We start from the raw sequence: 15,108 nt of genomic DNA, 5'->3' as shown, positions 1-15,108 counted from the left end.
CACTGGGGCGGAAGCTAATAAGTCCAGTCTGGATATTTAGTTGCAATATCGGTCTGTCTAAGAGATGTTTATTACATACTTACCACTCTCTTTGGATGAGTTTTGCGCTATTCATTTTCTGAAGTGTTATCTCCTTAGTCATGATGAGTTGCAGGCTAATAGGCCTAACTCCTCTACACACTTCAAAAGTTGTTTTTACTGTAAGAATAGGCTACAGTATTTACAAAAAGCAAAATGTTGTACTAAACTAAAATAATAAAGTTGTTGTATAGGCTACACTATAGATTTTTTTTTTCTTTTTCACAGCCATCTGTGGACACCACACCATTTTTTGGTAGGTTACAGATCTCTCCAAACAGAGGCTCTACTGTCATACACATTGGGTTAAACAATCCATGTATTGACTTTTGTCATCCATTAACAGTAATTCATTGCTGCTTTTTCAGATAAGGGAAGACCAATGATTGGATGGACTGTAATAACTGAAGATAATGCCAGAGGGGCCTTTAACTGACTACAAGAGGAAGCCTTCAATCTTTGGCCCCAAATGTTCGGTGGGGAAGACAACCATTGTCACAAAATGGACCAAAGGACATGACCTTACAAGTGCACTCCAGGGTCCGTGTACATTTAGTTATTTTGATTTCCGAGTGAAAATGGAGAGTGAAAAACAGAATCAACGTATTTTCTCATTTATTGTGTCAAAATTGGACATCAAATCAAATCAAATTTATTTATATAGCCCTTCGTACATCAGCTGATATCTCAAAGTGCTGTACAGAAACCCAGCCTAAAACCCCAAACAGCAAGCAAAGCATGTGAAAGAAGCACGGTGGCTAGGAAAAACTCCCTAGGAAAAACTCCCTAGAAAGGCCAAAAACCTAGGAAGAAACCTAGAGAGGAACCAGGCTATGAGGGGTGGCCAGTCCTCTTCTGGCTGTGCAGGGTGGATATTATAACAGAACATGGTCAAGATGTTAAAATGTTCATAAATGACCAGCATGGTCAAATAATAATAATCATAGTAGTTGTCGAGGGTGCAACAAGCACGTCCGGTGAACAGGTCAGGGTTCCATAGCCGCAGGCAGAACAGTTGAAACTGGAGCAGCAGCACGGCCAGGTGGACTGGGGACAGCAAGGAGTCATCATACCAGGTAGTCCTGAGGCATGGTCCTAGGGCTCAGGTCCTCCGAGAGAAAGACAGAAAGAGAGAATTAGAGAGAGCATATTTAAATTCACACAGGACACCGGATAAGAGAAGAGAAATACTCCAGATGTAACAGACTGACCCTAGCCCCCCGACACATAAACTACTGCAGCATAAATACTGGAGGCTGAGACAGGAGGGATCAGAAGACACTGTGGCCCCATCCGATGATACCCCCGGACAGGGCCAAACAGGCAGGATATAACCCCACCCACTTTGCCAAAGCACAGCCCCCACACCACTAGAGGGATGTCTCCAACCACCAACTTACCGTCCTAAGACAAGGCCGAGTGTAACCGATGTGAAATGGCTAGTTAGTTAGCGGTGGTGCGCGCTAATAGCGTTTCAATCGGTGACGTCACTCGCTCTGAGACTTGAAGTAGGGTTGCCCCTTGCGTTGCAAGGGCCGCGGCTTTTGTGACGCGATGGGTAACGATGCTTCGTGGGGTGTCAGTTGTTGATGTGTGCAAGGGTCCCTGGTTCGAGCCCGGGTTGGGGCGAAGAGAGGGACGGAACCTACACTGTTACACGAGTATAGCCCACAACGATCTCCGCCATGGCACAACCCAAGGGGGGGCGCCAACCCAGACAGGAACACCACATCAGTGACTCAACCCACTCAAGTGACGCACCCCTCCCATGGACGGCATGGAAGAACACCAGTAAGCCAGTGACTCAGCCCCTGTAAAAGGGTTAGAGGCAGAGAATCCCAGTGGAAAGAGGGGAACCGGCAAGGCAGAGACAGCAAGGGCGGTTCGTTGCTCCAGCCTTTCCGTTCACCTTCACACTCCTGGGCCAGACTATACTTAATCATAGGACCTACTGAAGAGATAAGTCTTCAGTAAAGACTTAAAGGTTGAGACTGAGTCTGCGTCTCTCACATTGGTAGGCAGACCATTCCATAAAAATTGAGCTCTATAGGAGAAAGCCCTACCTCCAGCCGTTTGCTTAGAAATTCTAGGGACAATTAGGAGGCCTGCGTCTTGTGACCGTAGCGTACGTGTAGGTATGTACGGCAGGACCAAATCGGAAAGATAGGTAGGAGCAAGCCCATGTAATGCTTTGTAGGTTAGCAGTAAAACCTTGAAATCAGCCCTTGCCTTAACAGGAAGCCAGTGTAGGGAGGCTAGCACTGGAGTAATATGATCACATTTTTTGGTTCTAGTCAGGATTCTAGCAGCCGTATTTAGCACTAACTGAAGTTTGTTTAGTGCTTTATCCGGATAGCCGGAAAGTAGAGCATTGCAGTAGTCCAGCCTAGAAGTAACAAAAGCATGGATTAATTTTTCTGCATCATTTTTGGACAGAAAGTTTCTGATTTTTGCAATGTTACGTAGATGGAAAAAGCTGTCCTTGAAACAGTCTTGATATGTTCTTCAAAAGAGAGATCAGGGTCCAGAGTAACGCCGAGGTCCTTCACAGTTTTATTTGAGACGACTGTACAACCATCCAGATTAATTGTCAGATTCAACAGAAGATCTCTTTGTTTCTTGGGACCTAGAACAAGCATCTCTGTTTTGTCCGAGTTTAAAAGTAGAAAGTTTGCAGCCATCCACTTCTTTATGTCTGAAACACAGGCTTCTAGCGAGGGCAATTTTGGGGCTTCACCATGTTTCATTGAAATGTACAGCTGTGTGTCGTCCACATAGCAGTGAAATTTAACATTATGTTTTCGAATGACATCCCCAAGAGGTAAAATATATAGTGAAAACAATAGTGGTCCTAAAACGGAACCTTGAAGAACACCGAAATTTACAATTGATTTGTCAGAGGACAAACCATTCACAGAGACAAACTGATATCTTTCCGACAGATAAGATCTAAACCAGGCCAGAACTTGTCCATGTAGACCAATTTGGGTTTCCAATCTCTCCAAAAGAATGTGGTGATCGATGGTATCAAAAGTGGCACTAAGATCTAGGAGCACGAGGACAGATGCAGAGCCTCGGTCTGACGTCATTAAAAGGTCATTTACCACCTTCACAAGTGCAGTCTCAGTGCTATGATGGGGTCTAAAACCAGATTGAAGCGTTTCGTATACATTATTTGTCTTCAGGAAGGCAGCGAGTTGCTGTGCAACAGCTTTTTCAAAAATTTTTTGAGAGGAATGGAAGATTCGATATAGGCCGATAGTTTTTATAATTTCTGGATCAAGATTCGGCTTTTTCAAGAGAGGCTTTATTACTGCCACTTTTAGTGAGCTTGGTACACATCCGGTGGATAGAGAGCCGTTTATTATGTTCAACATAGGAGGGCCAAGCACAGGAAGCAGCTCTTTCAGTAGTTTAGTTGGAATAGGGTCCAGTATGCAGCTTGAGGGTTTGGAGGCCATGATTATTTTCATCATTGTGTCAAGAGATATAGTACTAAAACACTTTAATATCTCCCTTGATCCTAGGTCCTGGCAGAGTTGTGTAGACTCAGGACAATGGAGCTTTGGAGGAATACCCAGATTTAAAGAGGAGTCTAATTTGCTTTCTAATGATCATGATCTTTTCCTCAAAGAAGTTCATAAATTTATTACTGCTGAAGTGAAAGCCATCCTCCATTTGCGAAGGCTGCTTTTTAGTTAGCTTTGCGACAGTATCAAAAAGAAATTTCGGATTGTTCTTATTTTCCTCAATTAAGTTGGAAAAATAGGATGATCGAGCAGCAGTGAGGGCTCTTCGATACTGCACGGTACTGTCTTTCCAAGCTAGTCGGAAGACTTCCAGTTTGGTGTGGCGCCATTTCCGTTCCAATTTTCTGGAAGCTTGCTTCAGAGCTTGTGTATTTTCTGTATACCAGGGAGCTAGTTTCTTATGGCAGATGTTTTTAGTTTTTAGGGGTGCAACTGCATCTAGGGTATTGCGCAAGGTTAAATTGAGTTCCTCGGTTAGGTGGTTAACTGATTTTTGTCCTCTGACGTCCTTGGGTAGGCAGAGGCAGTCTGGAAGGGCATCAAGGAATCTTTGGGTTGTCTGAGAATTTATAGCACGACTTTTAATGCTCCTTGGTTGGGGTCTGAGCAGATTATTTGTTGCGATTGCAAACGTAATAAAATGGTGGTCCGATAGTCCAGGATTTTGAGGAAAAACATTAAGATCCACAACATTTATTCCATGGGACAAAACTAGGTCCAGAGTATGACTGTGGCAGTGAGTAGGTCCAGAGACATGTTGGACAAAACCCACTGAGTCGATGATGGCTCCGAAAGCCTTTTGGAGTGGGTCTGTGGACTTTTCCATGTGAATGTTAAAGTCACCAAAAATTTGAATATTATCTGCTATGATTACAAGATCCGATAGGAACTCAGTGAGGAACACTGCATATGGCCCAGGAGGCCTGTAAACAGTAGCTATAAAAAGTGAGTGAGTAGGCTGCATAGATTTCATGACTAGAAGCTCAAAAGACGAAAACGTCATTGTTTTTTTTTTTGTAAATTGAAATTTGCTATCGTAAATGTTAGCAACACCTCCGCCTTTGCCGGATGCACAGGGGGTATGGTCACTAGTGTAATCAGGGGGTGAGGCCTCATTTAACACAGTAAATTCATCAGGCTTAAGCCATGTTTCAGTCAGGCCAATCACATCAAGATTATGATCAGTGATTAGTTCATTGACTATAACTGCCTTGGAAGTGAGGGATCTAACATTAAGTAACCCAATTTTGAGATGTGAGGTATCACAATCTCTTTCAATAATGACAGGAATGGAGGAGGTCTTTATACTAGTGAGATTGCTAAAGCGAACACCGCCATTTTTAATTTTGCCCAACCTAGATCGAGGCACAGACACGGTCTCAATGGGGAAAGCTGAGCTGACTACGCTGACTGTGCTAGTGGCAGACTCCACTAAGCTGGCAGGCTGGCTAACAGCCTGCTGCCTGGCCTGCACCCTATTTCATTGTGGAGCTAGAGGAGTTAGAGCCCTGTCAATGTTCGTAGATAAGATGAGAGCACCCCTCCAGCTAGGATGGAGTCCGTCACTCCTCAACAGGCCAGGCTTGGTCCTGTTTGTGGGTGAGTCCCAGAAAGAGGGCCAATTATCTACAAATTCTATCTTTTGGGAGGGGCAGAAAACAGTTTTCAACCAGCGATTGAGTTGTGAGACTCTGCTGTAGAGCTCATCACTCCCCCTAACTAGGAGGGGGCCAGAGACAATTAATCGATGCCGACACATCTTTCTAGCTGATTTACACGCTGAAGCTATGTTGCGCTTGGTGACCTCTGACTGTTTCATCCTAACATCGTTGGTGCCGACGTGGATAACAATATCTCTATACTCTACACTCGCCAGTTTTAGCTTTAGCCAGCACCATCTTTAGATTAGCCTTAACGTCGGTAGCCCTGCCCCCTGGTAAACAGTGTATGATCGCTGGATGATTAGTTGTAAGTCTAATACTGCGGGTAATGGAGTCGCCAATGACTAGGGTTTTCAATTTGTCAGAGCTAATGGTGGGAGCCGTCGGCGTCTCAGACCCCACAACGGGAGGAGTAGAGACCAGAGAGGTCTCGGCCTCCGACTCCGACTCGCTTAATGGGGAGAACCGGTTGAAAGTTTCTGTCGGCTGAATAAGCGACACCGGTTGAGCATTCCTACAGCGTTTCCCTCCAGAAGCCATGAGAAAGATGTCCGGCTGCGGGGACCGTGCGAGGGGATGTATACTACTATCTGTATTTACTGGTGGCACAGACGCTGTTTCATCCTTTCCTACACTGAAATGACCCTTGCCTAACGATTGCGTCTGAAGCTGGGCTTGCAGCACAGCTATCCTCGCCGTAATACGATCGTTCTGTATATTATAAGTACAACGACTGCAATTAGAAGGCATCATGTTAATGTTACTTAGCTTCGGCTGTTTGAAGTCCTGACGAACCATGTCCAGATAAAACCTCCGGGGTGAAAAAGTTGAATGAAAAAAGTTGAGTGAGGGAAAAGGTAAAAATATACGGTAATGAAAAAGTAAAAAACCGTCAGGTAGCAAAGTAAGATTGGCAACAAAACGCACAGCAGCGTAAACAAGTCTGCAAGTTGTCAATAGGGAATAACGGAAAAGAAATAACAAAATGTAATACATTTTGGGATTTTTGTTTTTATTTTGTTCATACCTGGATGTACACGCCCCCTCATAGAATATTCATAGATTAAAAATACAAATGTTAGCTAAGATGCAGCACTTATTATAAAATTTGCATGCCAATAGAACAAACTCAACAAAGTTGGCTAGCCGGCACTCACTATCTTGTTGGCCATACCTGGTTACTGGCTATGCTATAGTCATACTAGCTAGTTTTTATTTTTTTACATTTATTTAACCTGGCAAGTCAGTTAAGAACAAATTCTTATTTTCAATGACAGCCTAGGAACAGTGGGTTAACTGCCTTGTTCAGAGGCAGAACAACAGATCTTTACCTTGTCATTTCAGGGATTCAATCTTGCAACCTTTCGGTTACTAGTAAATTAAAATAAACCTTTTTATTGGTATGGTTATTCTTCACAAACATCCTTTCCTGCTAACTGAAAGGCAGACGGATGCTATTCTCTTTAGTTGTGAACACGACTATTGCTGTAACAATTGGCTTACTTCTCTAAATGTATACAGGTCTGGGATCTTAATTTGATCACCCTGTTGTTGCAGGAAATGCAAACATCTAGTGTATTCAAGGTTTAAAAAGGCGACTGTGATAATTTTCTCACCGCAGGAAAATAATCCTGCAGCCACAGGAAATGTGAATTATTGTGTCTGACATTTTAAAGTAGAAATTTCCTGCAACAACGGGGTGATCAAATTAAGATCCTACACCTGTATACATTTAGAGATATAGGCCAATTGTCGTAGCAAAAGCCATGTTCACAATTAAAGAGAATAGCATCCATCTGCCTTTCAGTCAGCAGGAAAGGATGTTGATGAGCTATACCCATATCAATAAAAAGGCTTATTTTAACTTACTGTATTGGCTACAATAACGACAATTACATGGACCCTCCAGGTAAGCCTGATGTGTCCCTTCCATGCCCCACACACTGATACAATGGAGACCACTAAGATCACCTTCAAGAATTAATAGCCAACAAAAATTAATGGCAATATGCATCGTGTGATCAACTATGGCAAATGTGTGAGTTACAAAGAATGTTGTTATAAAAACTACTAATACAAACAAATATTAGAGTATTATTATAAAACTATTAGTGACTGTATTAGAGTAACAATGAGGACAGACATACCAATACGTGCAAGAAAGTTCACATTTGTTTATTTTTTATTTAAACTCAGAATCAGTCATTCTGAGAATAATTTATTGTTTAAATTATTTGTAACTTTAATTGGACAAGTAGGCTATAACATTTTCGTCATGAAGAAAGTTGTAGTAAGGACCAAGGCTTGCCTGAATATCTTGAAGAAAAGCTGTTGGTGTTGTGATCAAAGAGCAAACAGAAAAAAGGAAAACAAAACATTAACACAGAATAATGACAAAAGGTACATTCGATTTCAAGGCCTGTGCCTGCTCTTACTATAACTTTGAAACACAACAACGAGAGAGTGTGTATTGGTTACACAGACTCCCAATGTTGTGTCCCAAAGCTACTCTCACTACAACTGTGGAACAGCTGTGGGTTCCCCTGAGTTTAACTGTAAATGACCCACAGCCCTCCACCATTGCAGCTAAAGCCAGCAGCACAGCCTTTACAGAAAAACATGACTGCAGAAGAAAAGGGGACTCAGAGCACCAGATAATTATGATTCACACCAAGTCCTCCACTTTATCCCTTTATATTCACTTGTTCAAAAAAAAAGAGAACACAACTCTTGAAATTTAAGAGACACAGGACTGGATCTGCATCACTCGTTCTTCCATCTCTTGAATAACACTGACCCCCTCTGACTATAGCATCCATCACATCTCTATCAAAAGCTGGAAGAGGAACCTGAGGTAGACGACGGTTTATCACTTATTGGACATTCACAACCAATACGAGAATGCAGAACCCTCTCGAACATTATGATTCTGAAAACATATATAAGAATGAGAACCCTATGGTTACTCTTTATCACAATTGAAAAGACAAAAACAATACTGTTACTGCTCAATAATAACTTGTCTATTCCAGTTTTTAGCTGTTATCAGAGAGTTGGATTGCAGTCACCGGGCATTATAACAATGCAGAGGATTACACATGTAAATAAAAAGCAAAAACAACTCAAATATTCCATATACAATATGAACTTGACATTTTAACACAGCTTTTCAGACTAATGCTCATCTACAACAGTTTAAAGGGGTATTCACATTCGTATCAAAGATTAATACATTTTAGGCATCTAGGAAAAAACTAAATTCAGTTGGTACTTTCTCAAAACTGGGGTATACGAAACCCCATAGAAATAACAATAATATATATTTCTCCTCCAGTGAGAAAAAGTTAAAAAGAATGTAGAAAAATCTGTCTTTTTTGCTTCAATGACAAATACAAATGCACATTTAAAAGCACTAATGGTGTACAACTTTCATCTTGGTTTGTGGTCTAATAGACACCCATTTATTAAGTAGTAATCAAAACCTAAATGGGGGTAAAGCTTTTGGAACCATATAAAATGAGAAAATATCATGCAAAGATATGCGTCTAGATGGATCTTTTGCCAATGCGCAACAGTGAACTGAATTCTTTGGTATACATTGTTTGTCATTCAAAAGAAAGTAAAACTGATTGTGTCACACTTCATGCAAACTGTCATCCTATTAGTTAGAAATCCGTTGATTGAAAATACTGTTGCAATGTAGGATGAGAATCAATATAATATACTGTATTTAGCTCTGCATATAATTTCCCCCTACAATGTACACATCTAGTTGCAACAGTAAAGCTCTAAAGAAAACCAATAATAGGATGATTTGGTTAGTGTGCATGACATTGATTATTATTGTCATTTTAACCATTATCAAGGGCCCAAAATCCTGGGGGCACTTTCTGAGAGAACCCGCATCTCAACTCAGTTGGTCACAGAACGGGGGCACACATGTGCAAGGCTTTGTCTTGGAAGCAGCATCTCAGCTGATCTGCGTTCGATTTTTGGTCTAATACATGAGAAAAACCTCATTGTAATATTCCCAGGGACCCGCTGAGAGATCATAAACAAACAGAGGGAGCAAACAATTACTTTGTATGATAGCATCAGTCACCGCTGCACATTGGCTGTGATCAACAAATCAAACTAATCTGACAAGTGCTAAACTTATTGTTCTACTCTATGGTAAAGTATCAACTACTTAAAGAACAAAAAAGTAACTTGAATCTGTACTCAGTAGTACATAAACGTCGACAAAAATATAGATATCTTTAGAGAGAAAATGTTTTGTTGGTGTTCATTCCATTCACTTCCATCGCACTGATTTAACGCTTTTGGTTTTCAACAATCATTCTTCACACTTCTCCCATCCCCATGTGTAAAAGAGTTGGACCTCAGATGGATCGGACTTTGGTATAGGAGCCTTTCTGTTTGTCTCCGACATCTGAGGGTCTCTTTCCCCATTAAGGCCATTTATAAAGCTTTTAAGGTCTGCTGTATTGAAATGCGTCGACACAAGCATTTTTGGTATGTTCTTTCCCAAAATAACCAAAAAGATAGCCTGCCATACCACAGACACATAATTCCAACTGAATTCACAGGTTTTTCCACCTGTGAGTAGGGCATCACAAGGCTCTGAACCGTAACTGACAATGTTCTAGAGATACATTCAATACAGATCTATGGCAACTACCCTCTACAATGAGCAGCTCAGCACTAAGAAAATACCCTGTCAGTCAACCATGGAACATTACACATGGCTTTTCAAATGTACTAAACCTAGTTCCCTGAGTTCAGGAGAATAATAACACAGCAAAATAATGCTTAAAAAGAGGTAGTATAAAACAGGAATTGCAAGGGCAACTGCACATTGACAACAACAAAAAATCTTAACCATTATTACTATGGATAACCTGAAAAGTGTCATACTGGCTTATTGAATTTCAGCAACTTATGTAGTAAATTGTACTGGCCCTTAATCTACCATAGCCAAGTAACCTGAGAAATAGTCCAATTAACCTGTGATAAAAATAAAATGACAAAGCTTTAAGTGAGATCTGCAGTACCCTTACAACCCTATACTTCATTACAAACAAGGAGGAAAATTAATACGGGACTAATCTGACCTAGCAAAAACAAATTGCAATCAGGAAGTATCAGTTGTTCCATAAAGAAAGAGACCCCTTCCATAACTCAGGTATAAGTCGTTATTATTAAATATATAGTTGGAGTTTACCGAGAGGTAAACTGAGGTAGATAATCAGCAAAAGAAGGGCTCACTACACTTTGCTCCAGTGATAAACTCTTAAATAATGTCAGAAATGTAACAGTCACATTTTTGACAATCTCTTGAAACATTCATGGTGGGTGAGATTTTTCTTTCAAACACATACACACAAACATTGAATCAAAATAAAATGAGTACACATTCACTAGAAGAAGATTCTTTGATAGAAATCACCAGAACCCAAACCAGAGCCCAGTTCTTCCAAAGACCTGGATTTTTGGATAACTGCTCATTGTCTTTTAGAACAGTGGAGTGAGTTTAGGGTTGAGGGATTGATGGGAGGTCACACAGACTGCTAGAGAGAAAGTGCAGGCTGGGAATTGTCTGGGGCCTGATCGTGGTGATGGTTGCACGGTTTCTCCATGGAATCTCCAGGTCGAGGTGAGACTGCTCCCCCAGCTCACCCTCACTCTCCTGGGCAGGACTGCAGCCTGACCCCCCACTCTCCTCCTCTTTCAGAGACGCAGGGCGGCTGCTGGGACCAGAGGACAGGTTGGTCATCTCTATGTCGTCGTGAGAGTAACGGCCTGAGTCGCCTGTCTCGTGGCTGCCTTCGCTGTTGGAGGAGCCCTCTGTGTCACCAGGTGGGCCAAACAGGACCTGCAGGGAGGTGGGCTGGTTGGGTGACGACAGAGACTCATCCTCGTAGCACAGCACTGTTACTCCTGGCTGGTACGAGCAGATTCCATGGCTCTTCCTCTGGATCTGAGTAAGTAAGAAAGGGTGAAAGAAGGGAACTCATATGGATACAAGGAGGAATAGCTGCTGGTCTCACCTCCTATTATGTTCTATTTAAGTAATGGTATGTTACTTGAACACTTTTGTTTGTTATCTTTCTTACCTGGCTTTTCTTAGCATTCAGTTTTTTCTGATTTCTGAAGGAAAACCACTTATTTTTCTTCTCAGTGATTGTATAAACTGGTCCGAGGCTATTGATGATCAGATTTGTTCCACCCTGGAAATTAAATGAAATTTGCAATGCTCTGAATCTGTCTACATTGGTTATTTTCCATGTGCCTTGGAGACATAATGCAAGAGGAAATGTTAGAGGAAAGGAAGGGCGTAACAGAGCCATATCCCCTTACCTTGGCATCAATGAAGTGGTCTGCTCTCACCATTGGCACCATGACATCAGCATTCTCAGCCTGGCCCTCAGAGCCCAGGTGGACCGAAGCAGAGGGGACCTGACCAGCCTCCTGCCTGATGGCTTTAGTAGCTGACGATTTCCTGTCAAACAATCATACAATATTAATATAGAAATAACAGAAGAGGTTCTATCCAAACCAACTGGGCAGTCAGAAAAGTAATTTCATATCAAGTTACAACAAAATCACTCTGAATCTGTTAAAATGGTTACTTGTTTTTGCCTCTGCAGACAAGGATGAAGGCACAGATGATGATGCAGATCAGTGCAATGCAAACCCCCACGATGATCCCGGTCATCGACTTCTGGTCCAGGTGGTAGAAGCCACCAGAGAACACTGCAAGACAGTTGTCACAAGTGATGAGACAGCCACTGGAGACATACACTCCTATCTAGGCTCTGTGTGGGTACTACATCTCCACACTGTATCAAAATCAATACAACTGGCAATCACCTCCCCTGGCATTCACAGAGATGTATTACAATGTAATTAATTTAGCAGGAGACCAAGGCTGCAGGCCAAGCTATTGAATTTATATTACATCTAGTAGGTCAAGTGACGACGACAACAGGAATCCTGTCATGAAAGTCAATGAACGAAAGACCAAGTATGCACAACATTAGTCACTAACCTGTAGCTGAGCCATGGGAGCGCCTGGGGTTGTGACCGGAGGTGGAGCCATCGTTCTGCACGGCCAGTTCTACGGTGTGTGAAAACGGCCCGTCTCCCATATCGTTGGACGCAGACACCTTGACCAGGTAGATGTTCCCCGGCTGTAGGTTCTCCAGTAGAGCCATGGTGATGCTCCCTATCACCGAGAAATATGTGATTAGTGACCTATGTCAACCAATTTGAGCCTCATCAATAAAAGGAAATGGAAATGTGAATGTTGTTTCAACACGCTGTGGTGTTGTCATTTGCCACGTGGTAATAAATATAGCTGTTCAAATTCATCTCTAAATAAATGAACTGGAGGAAATATGTCAGGCCTGATTTTCTTTTCTGCTCCTCTCCCATTTTCAACTGACCCATGAAGAACAGGGGTTTACAACTCAGTGGAAAAAAACACATAACCTGAGGCATATGGGGGGATATTTGTGACCAGATTGTCAGGCAAAGGACGGAGGGTCAGGGATCAGAGGGCTCTTCTACCCCCCCCCCCCAATACCACCCAGCTCCACTGAGGTCCCAGCAGTAACGGTTGGGGTGACAGGGTTGATTTACAGTGGTGGGGGGCTGGGGCAAGGCAGGATGGCTTTGTGAACAGCCTCACTTTTGACCCCCTCACCTGTGGCTTAGAAGGAAAGATCAGATGCCTCACATTTCCTGGAGTCATCTGCTCTCAATTACGCCTATGCTACCCAGAATCTGTGTTCTTTACCCAGGAGCTGGACACTCTCGCAGCTGGCCAGTATTACTTACTGCCACACGTCAGGCCTTTGGGTACACAAAACATATGTGTGTGTTGCTATGGCCACATTAACTATTTGGTAGTAGTCCATAGTAACTACCGTACTCTTGACTAGTGTGTTTCAGGTTGAATGATTATACTCTTGAGAATGAGAATATTGGACCTAAAGCCACAAAGACAGATCATACCCCCAACCCCAGTGCTAAATCAAAGCTCAAAGTATATATATATTATTTTTTTAAATTTATTTTACCTTTATTTAACTAGGCAAGTCAGTTAAGAACAAATTCTTATTTTCAATGACAGCCTAGGAAAAGTGGGTTAACTGCCTTGTTCAGGGGCAGAATGACAGATTTTTATCTTGTCAGCTCGGGGATTCAATCTTGCAACCTTTCGGTTACAAGTCCAACGCTGTAACCACTAGGCTACCTGCCTCCATCCTTTGATTGGTAAGACAACAGGAGGGGGATATATAAGAACAACCAGAGATCACAAGGACTAGTAACAAATACAGAAATGGACTGGAGGATGAAATGAGTTGATTTCCAATGGCCTGTATGGTGTGGAGCTGGGGCAGGGCTCTTTGTCTCTGCAGCCCAGTTTAGCCTGCAGCTCCTCTCTCTCTCTCTTTCTCACATTCTCTCTTTGGCTCACCTTCTCTCTGCAGCACCTTCCACTCTCCAGCTACCCAGGCCTTCCTGGAAGCGTAGAGGATGGTATAACGTGTCACCGCCAAGTTGGGCTCATCTGGAAGTTTCCATGACACCAGCGCTGTGTCGTCCTCAATCAGAGTCACTTTCACACCTGACGGTGGCAGAGTAGGTGCTGAGGAAGAAAAAAATGCCAGTTTTACCCCTGAGGCTAAATCGCTGACGATTATGTACAACTGTCATAAAAAATTCTATTTGCTCTTCGTAACTGATAATGAGTTTTGAGGAATACTGAAAATGTAAGTCTGAACCAGGGCCTAGACCATAGCGACATTTCAATCAGAGTAGGTTCTTTGATGTCACTCAAAAGGATAACTACATCTCACAAGCTATGACCCTGGCTTATGATCCCTTTCCGTAGAGATGTGTAGATGTGTAATAATGCAGTGAGAGTGAGCATACTGTGCAGTTCAATGAATTTGCTCCTGTGTCTTTCTCATCCTTTCAAGAGCAAAACACCATTATAGGGAAAATGAGAGCTCATTGGCAAGGATCTGTCAAGTGGTTGCGCTCTAGTTGTGATTTGTTTGCAGAACGCAGAGCCTTATGGATACGTGACTGTGAGAGTCCCGAGGAGATAAGCAGTCTTAAGACAGGCACAATAATTCCAGTAAGTATTCTATTTCTGTAGGCTAGGAAATACCATCGGAGCCCAAAAAGGTTGAGAGTATATTCTATTAATCTATACAGCATGTGCTGTTGTATGAAGCCATGTTGGTGCTCACCTTCAGGCAGAGTTCTCTGGTAGACCACAGGGCTCCAGGGGCTGGACAGTTGGTCAAGGTGCAGGCGGACAGCAAACTCATACCTGGTGTTGGGCTCTAAGTCTGTGACCAGAATGTTCTTCTCAGCACTGTAGAGGAGAACCACAGTGATAAAAATGGATTTAGAACATACAGTTGAAGTCGGAAGTTTACATACACCTTACATGCTGACCAGACCGGACATCTATGTTATAGAAATCCATGTTATTCAATTATTGCACCCACACTGGTCGCACGCGCCAACGAGCGTCTGCGATGCCAAGGGCTAAAATAGAAGTCATTCCTATTTCTGACGCAGATCGCGCTGCAAGTCCTGCCTCCCCCCATCTCCTCATTGGTTTATAGAAGCAGGTACCCACGTGCCATCTCTTCATTGGTTATACCCACGTGGGTGATTGAAAGACGAAATGTTTTACTGGTCGTCGTGGTAATACTATGAAAGTGTAGATGCCAATCGCCATATAAATTCAAAGATGAAAAAGCCTGGAAGGAGGAGAGATGACTAGAAACGATTCAGTTGGCCGTTTTATGTGT

At 42.5% G+C, this 15,108-nt stretch overlaps 1 protein-coding gene across 1 annotated transcript in view; it reads right to left on the bottom strand.

The window, feature by feature from the left end:
- Positions 1-7,423: 7,423 nt before the first annotated feature.
- LOC106562218 (protogenin A) overlaps positions 7,424-15,108 on the bottom strand; it is a 43,193-nt gene continuing 35,508 nt past the window's right edge. Inside the window, exons 13-19 of the mRNA XM_014126945.2 lie at positions 14,536-14,663; positions 13,755-13,925; positions 12,321-12,497; positions 11,902-12,025; positions 11,630-11,771; positions 11,386-11,499; positions 7,424-11,249 (exon numbers count right to left, since the gene is read on the bottom strand). Coding sequence (XP_013982420.1) covers positions 10,803-11,249; positions 11,386-11,499; positions 11,630-11,771; positions 11,902-12,025; positions 12,321-12,497; positions 13,755-13,925; positions 14,536-14,663 — 1,303 coding nt within the window. The 3' untranslated portion in view covers positions 7,424-10,802. The remainder of the gene's footprint in view (positions 11,250-11,385; positions 11,500-11,629; positions 11,772-11,901; positions 12,026-12,320; positions 12,498-13,754; positions 13,926-14,535; positions 14,664-15,108) is intronic.

The sequence above is a fragment of the Salmo salar genome, chromosome ssa11 (assembly GCF_905237065.1).
Source record: "Salmo salar chromosome ssa11, Ssal_v3.1, whole genome shotgun sequence".
Lineage (NCBI taxonomy): Eukaryota > Metazoa > Chordata > Actinopteri > Salmoniformes > Salmonidae > Salmo > Salmo salar.
Note: the sequence above shows the minus strand (reverse complement) of the source record. Positions and strands in the feature narration are given on the sequence as shown.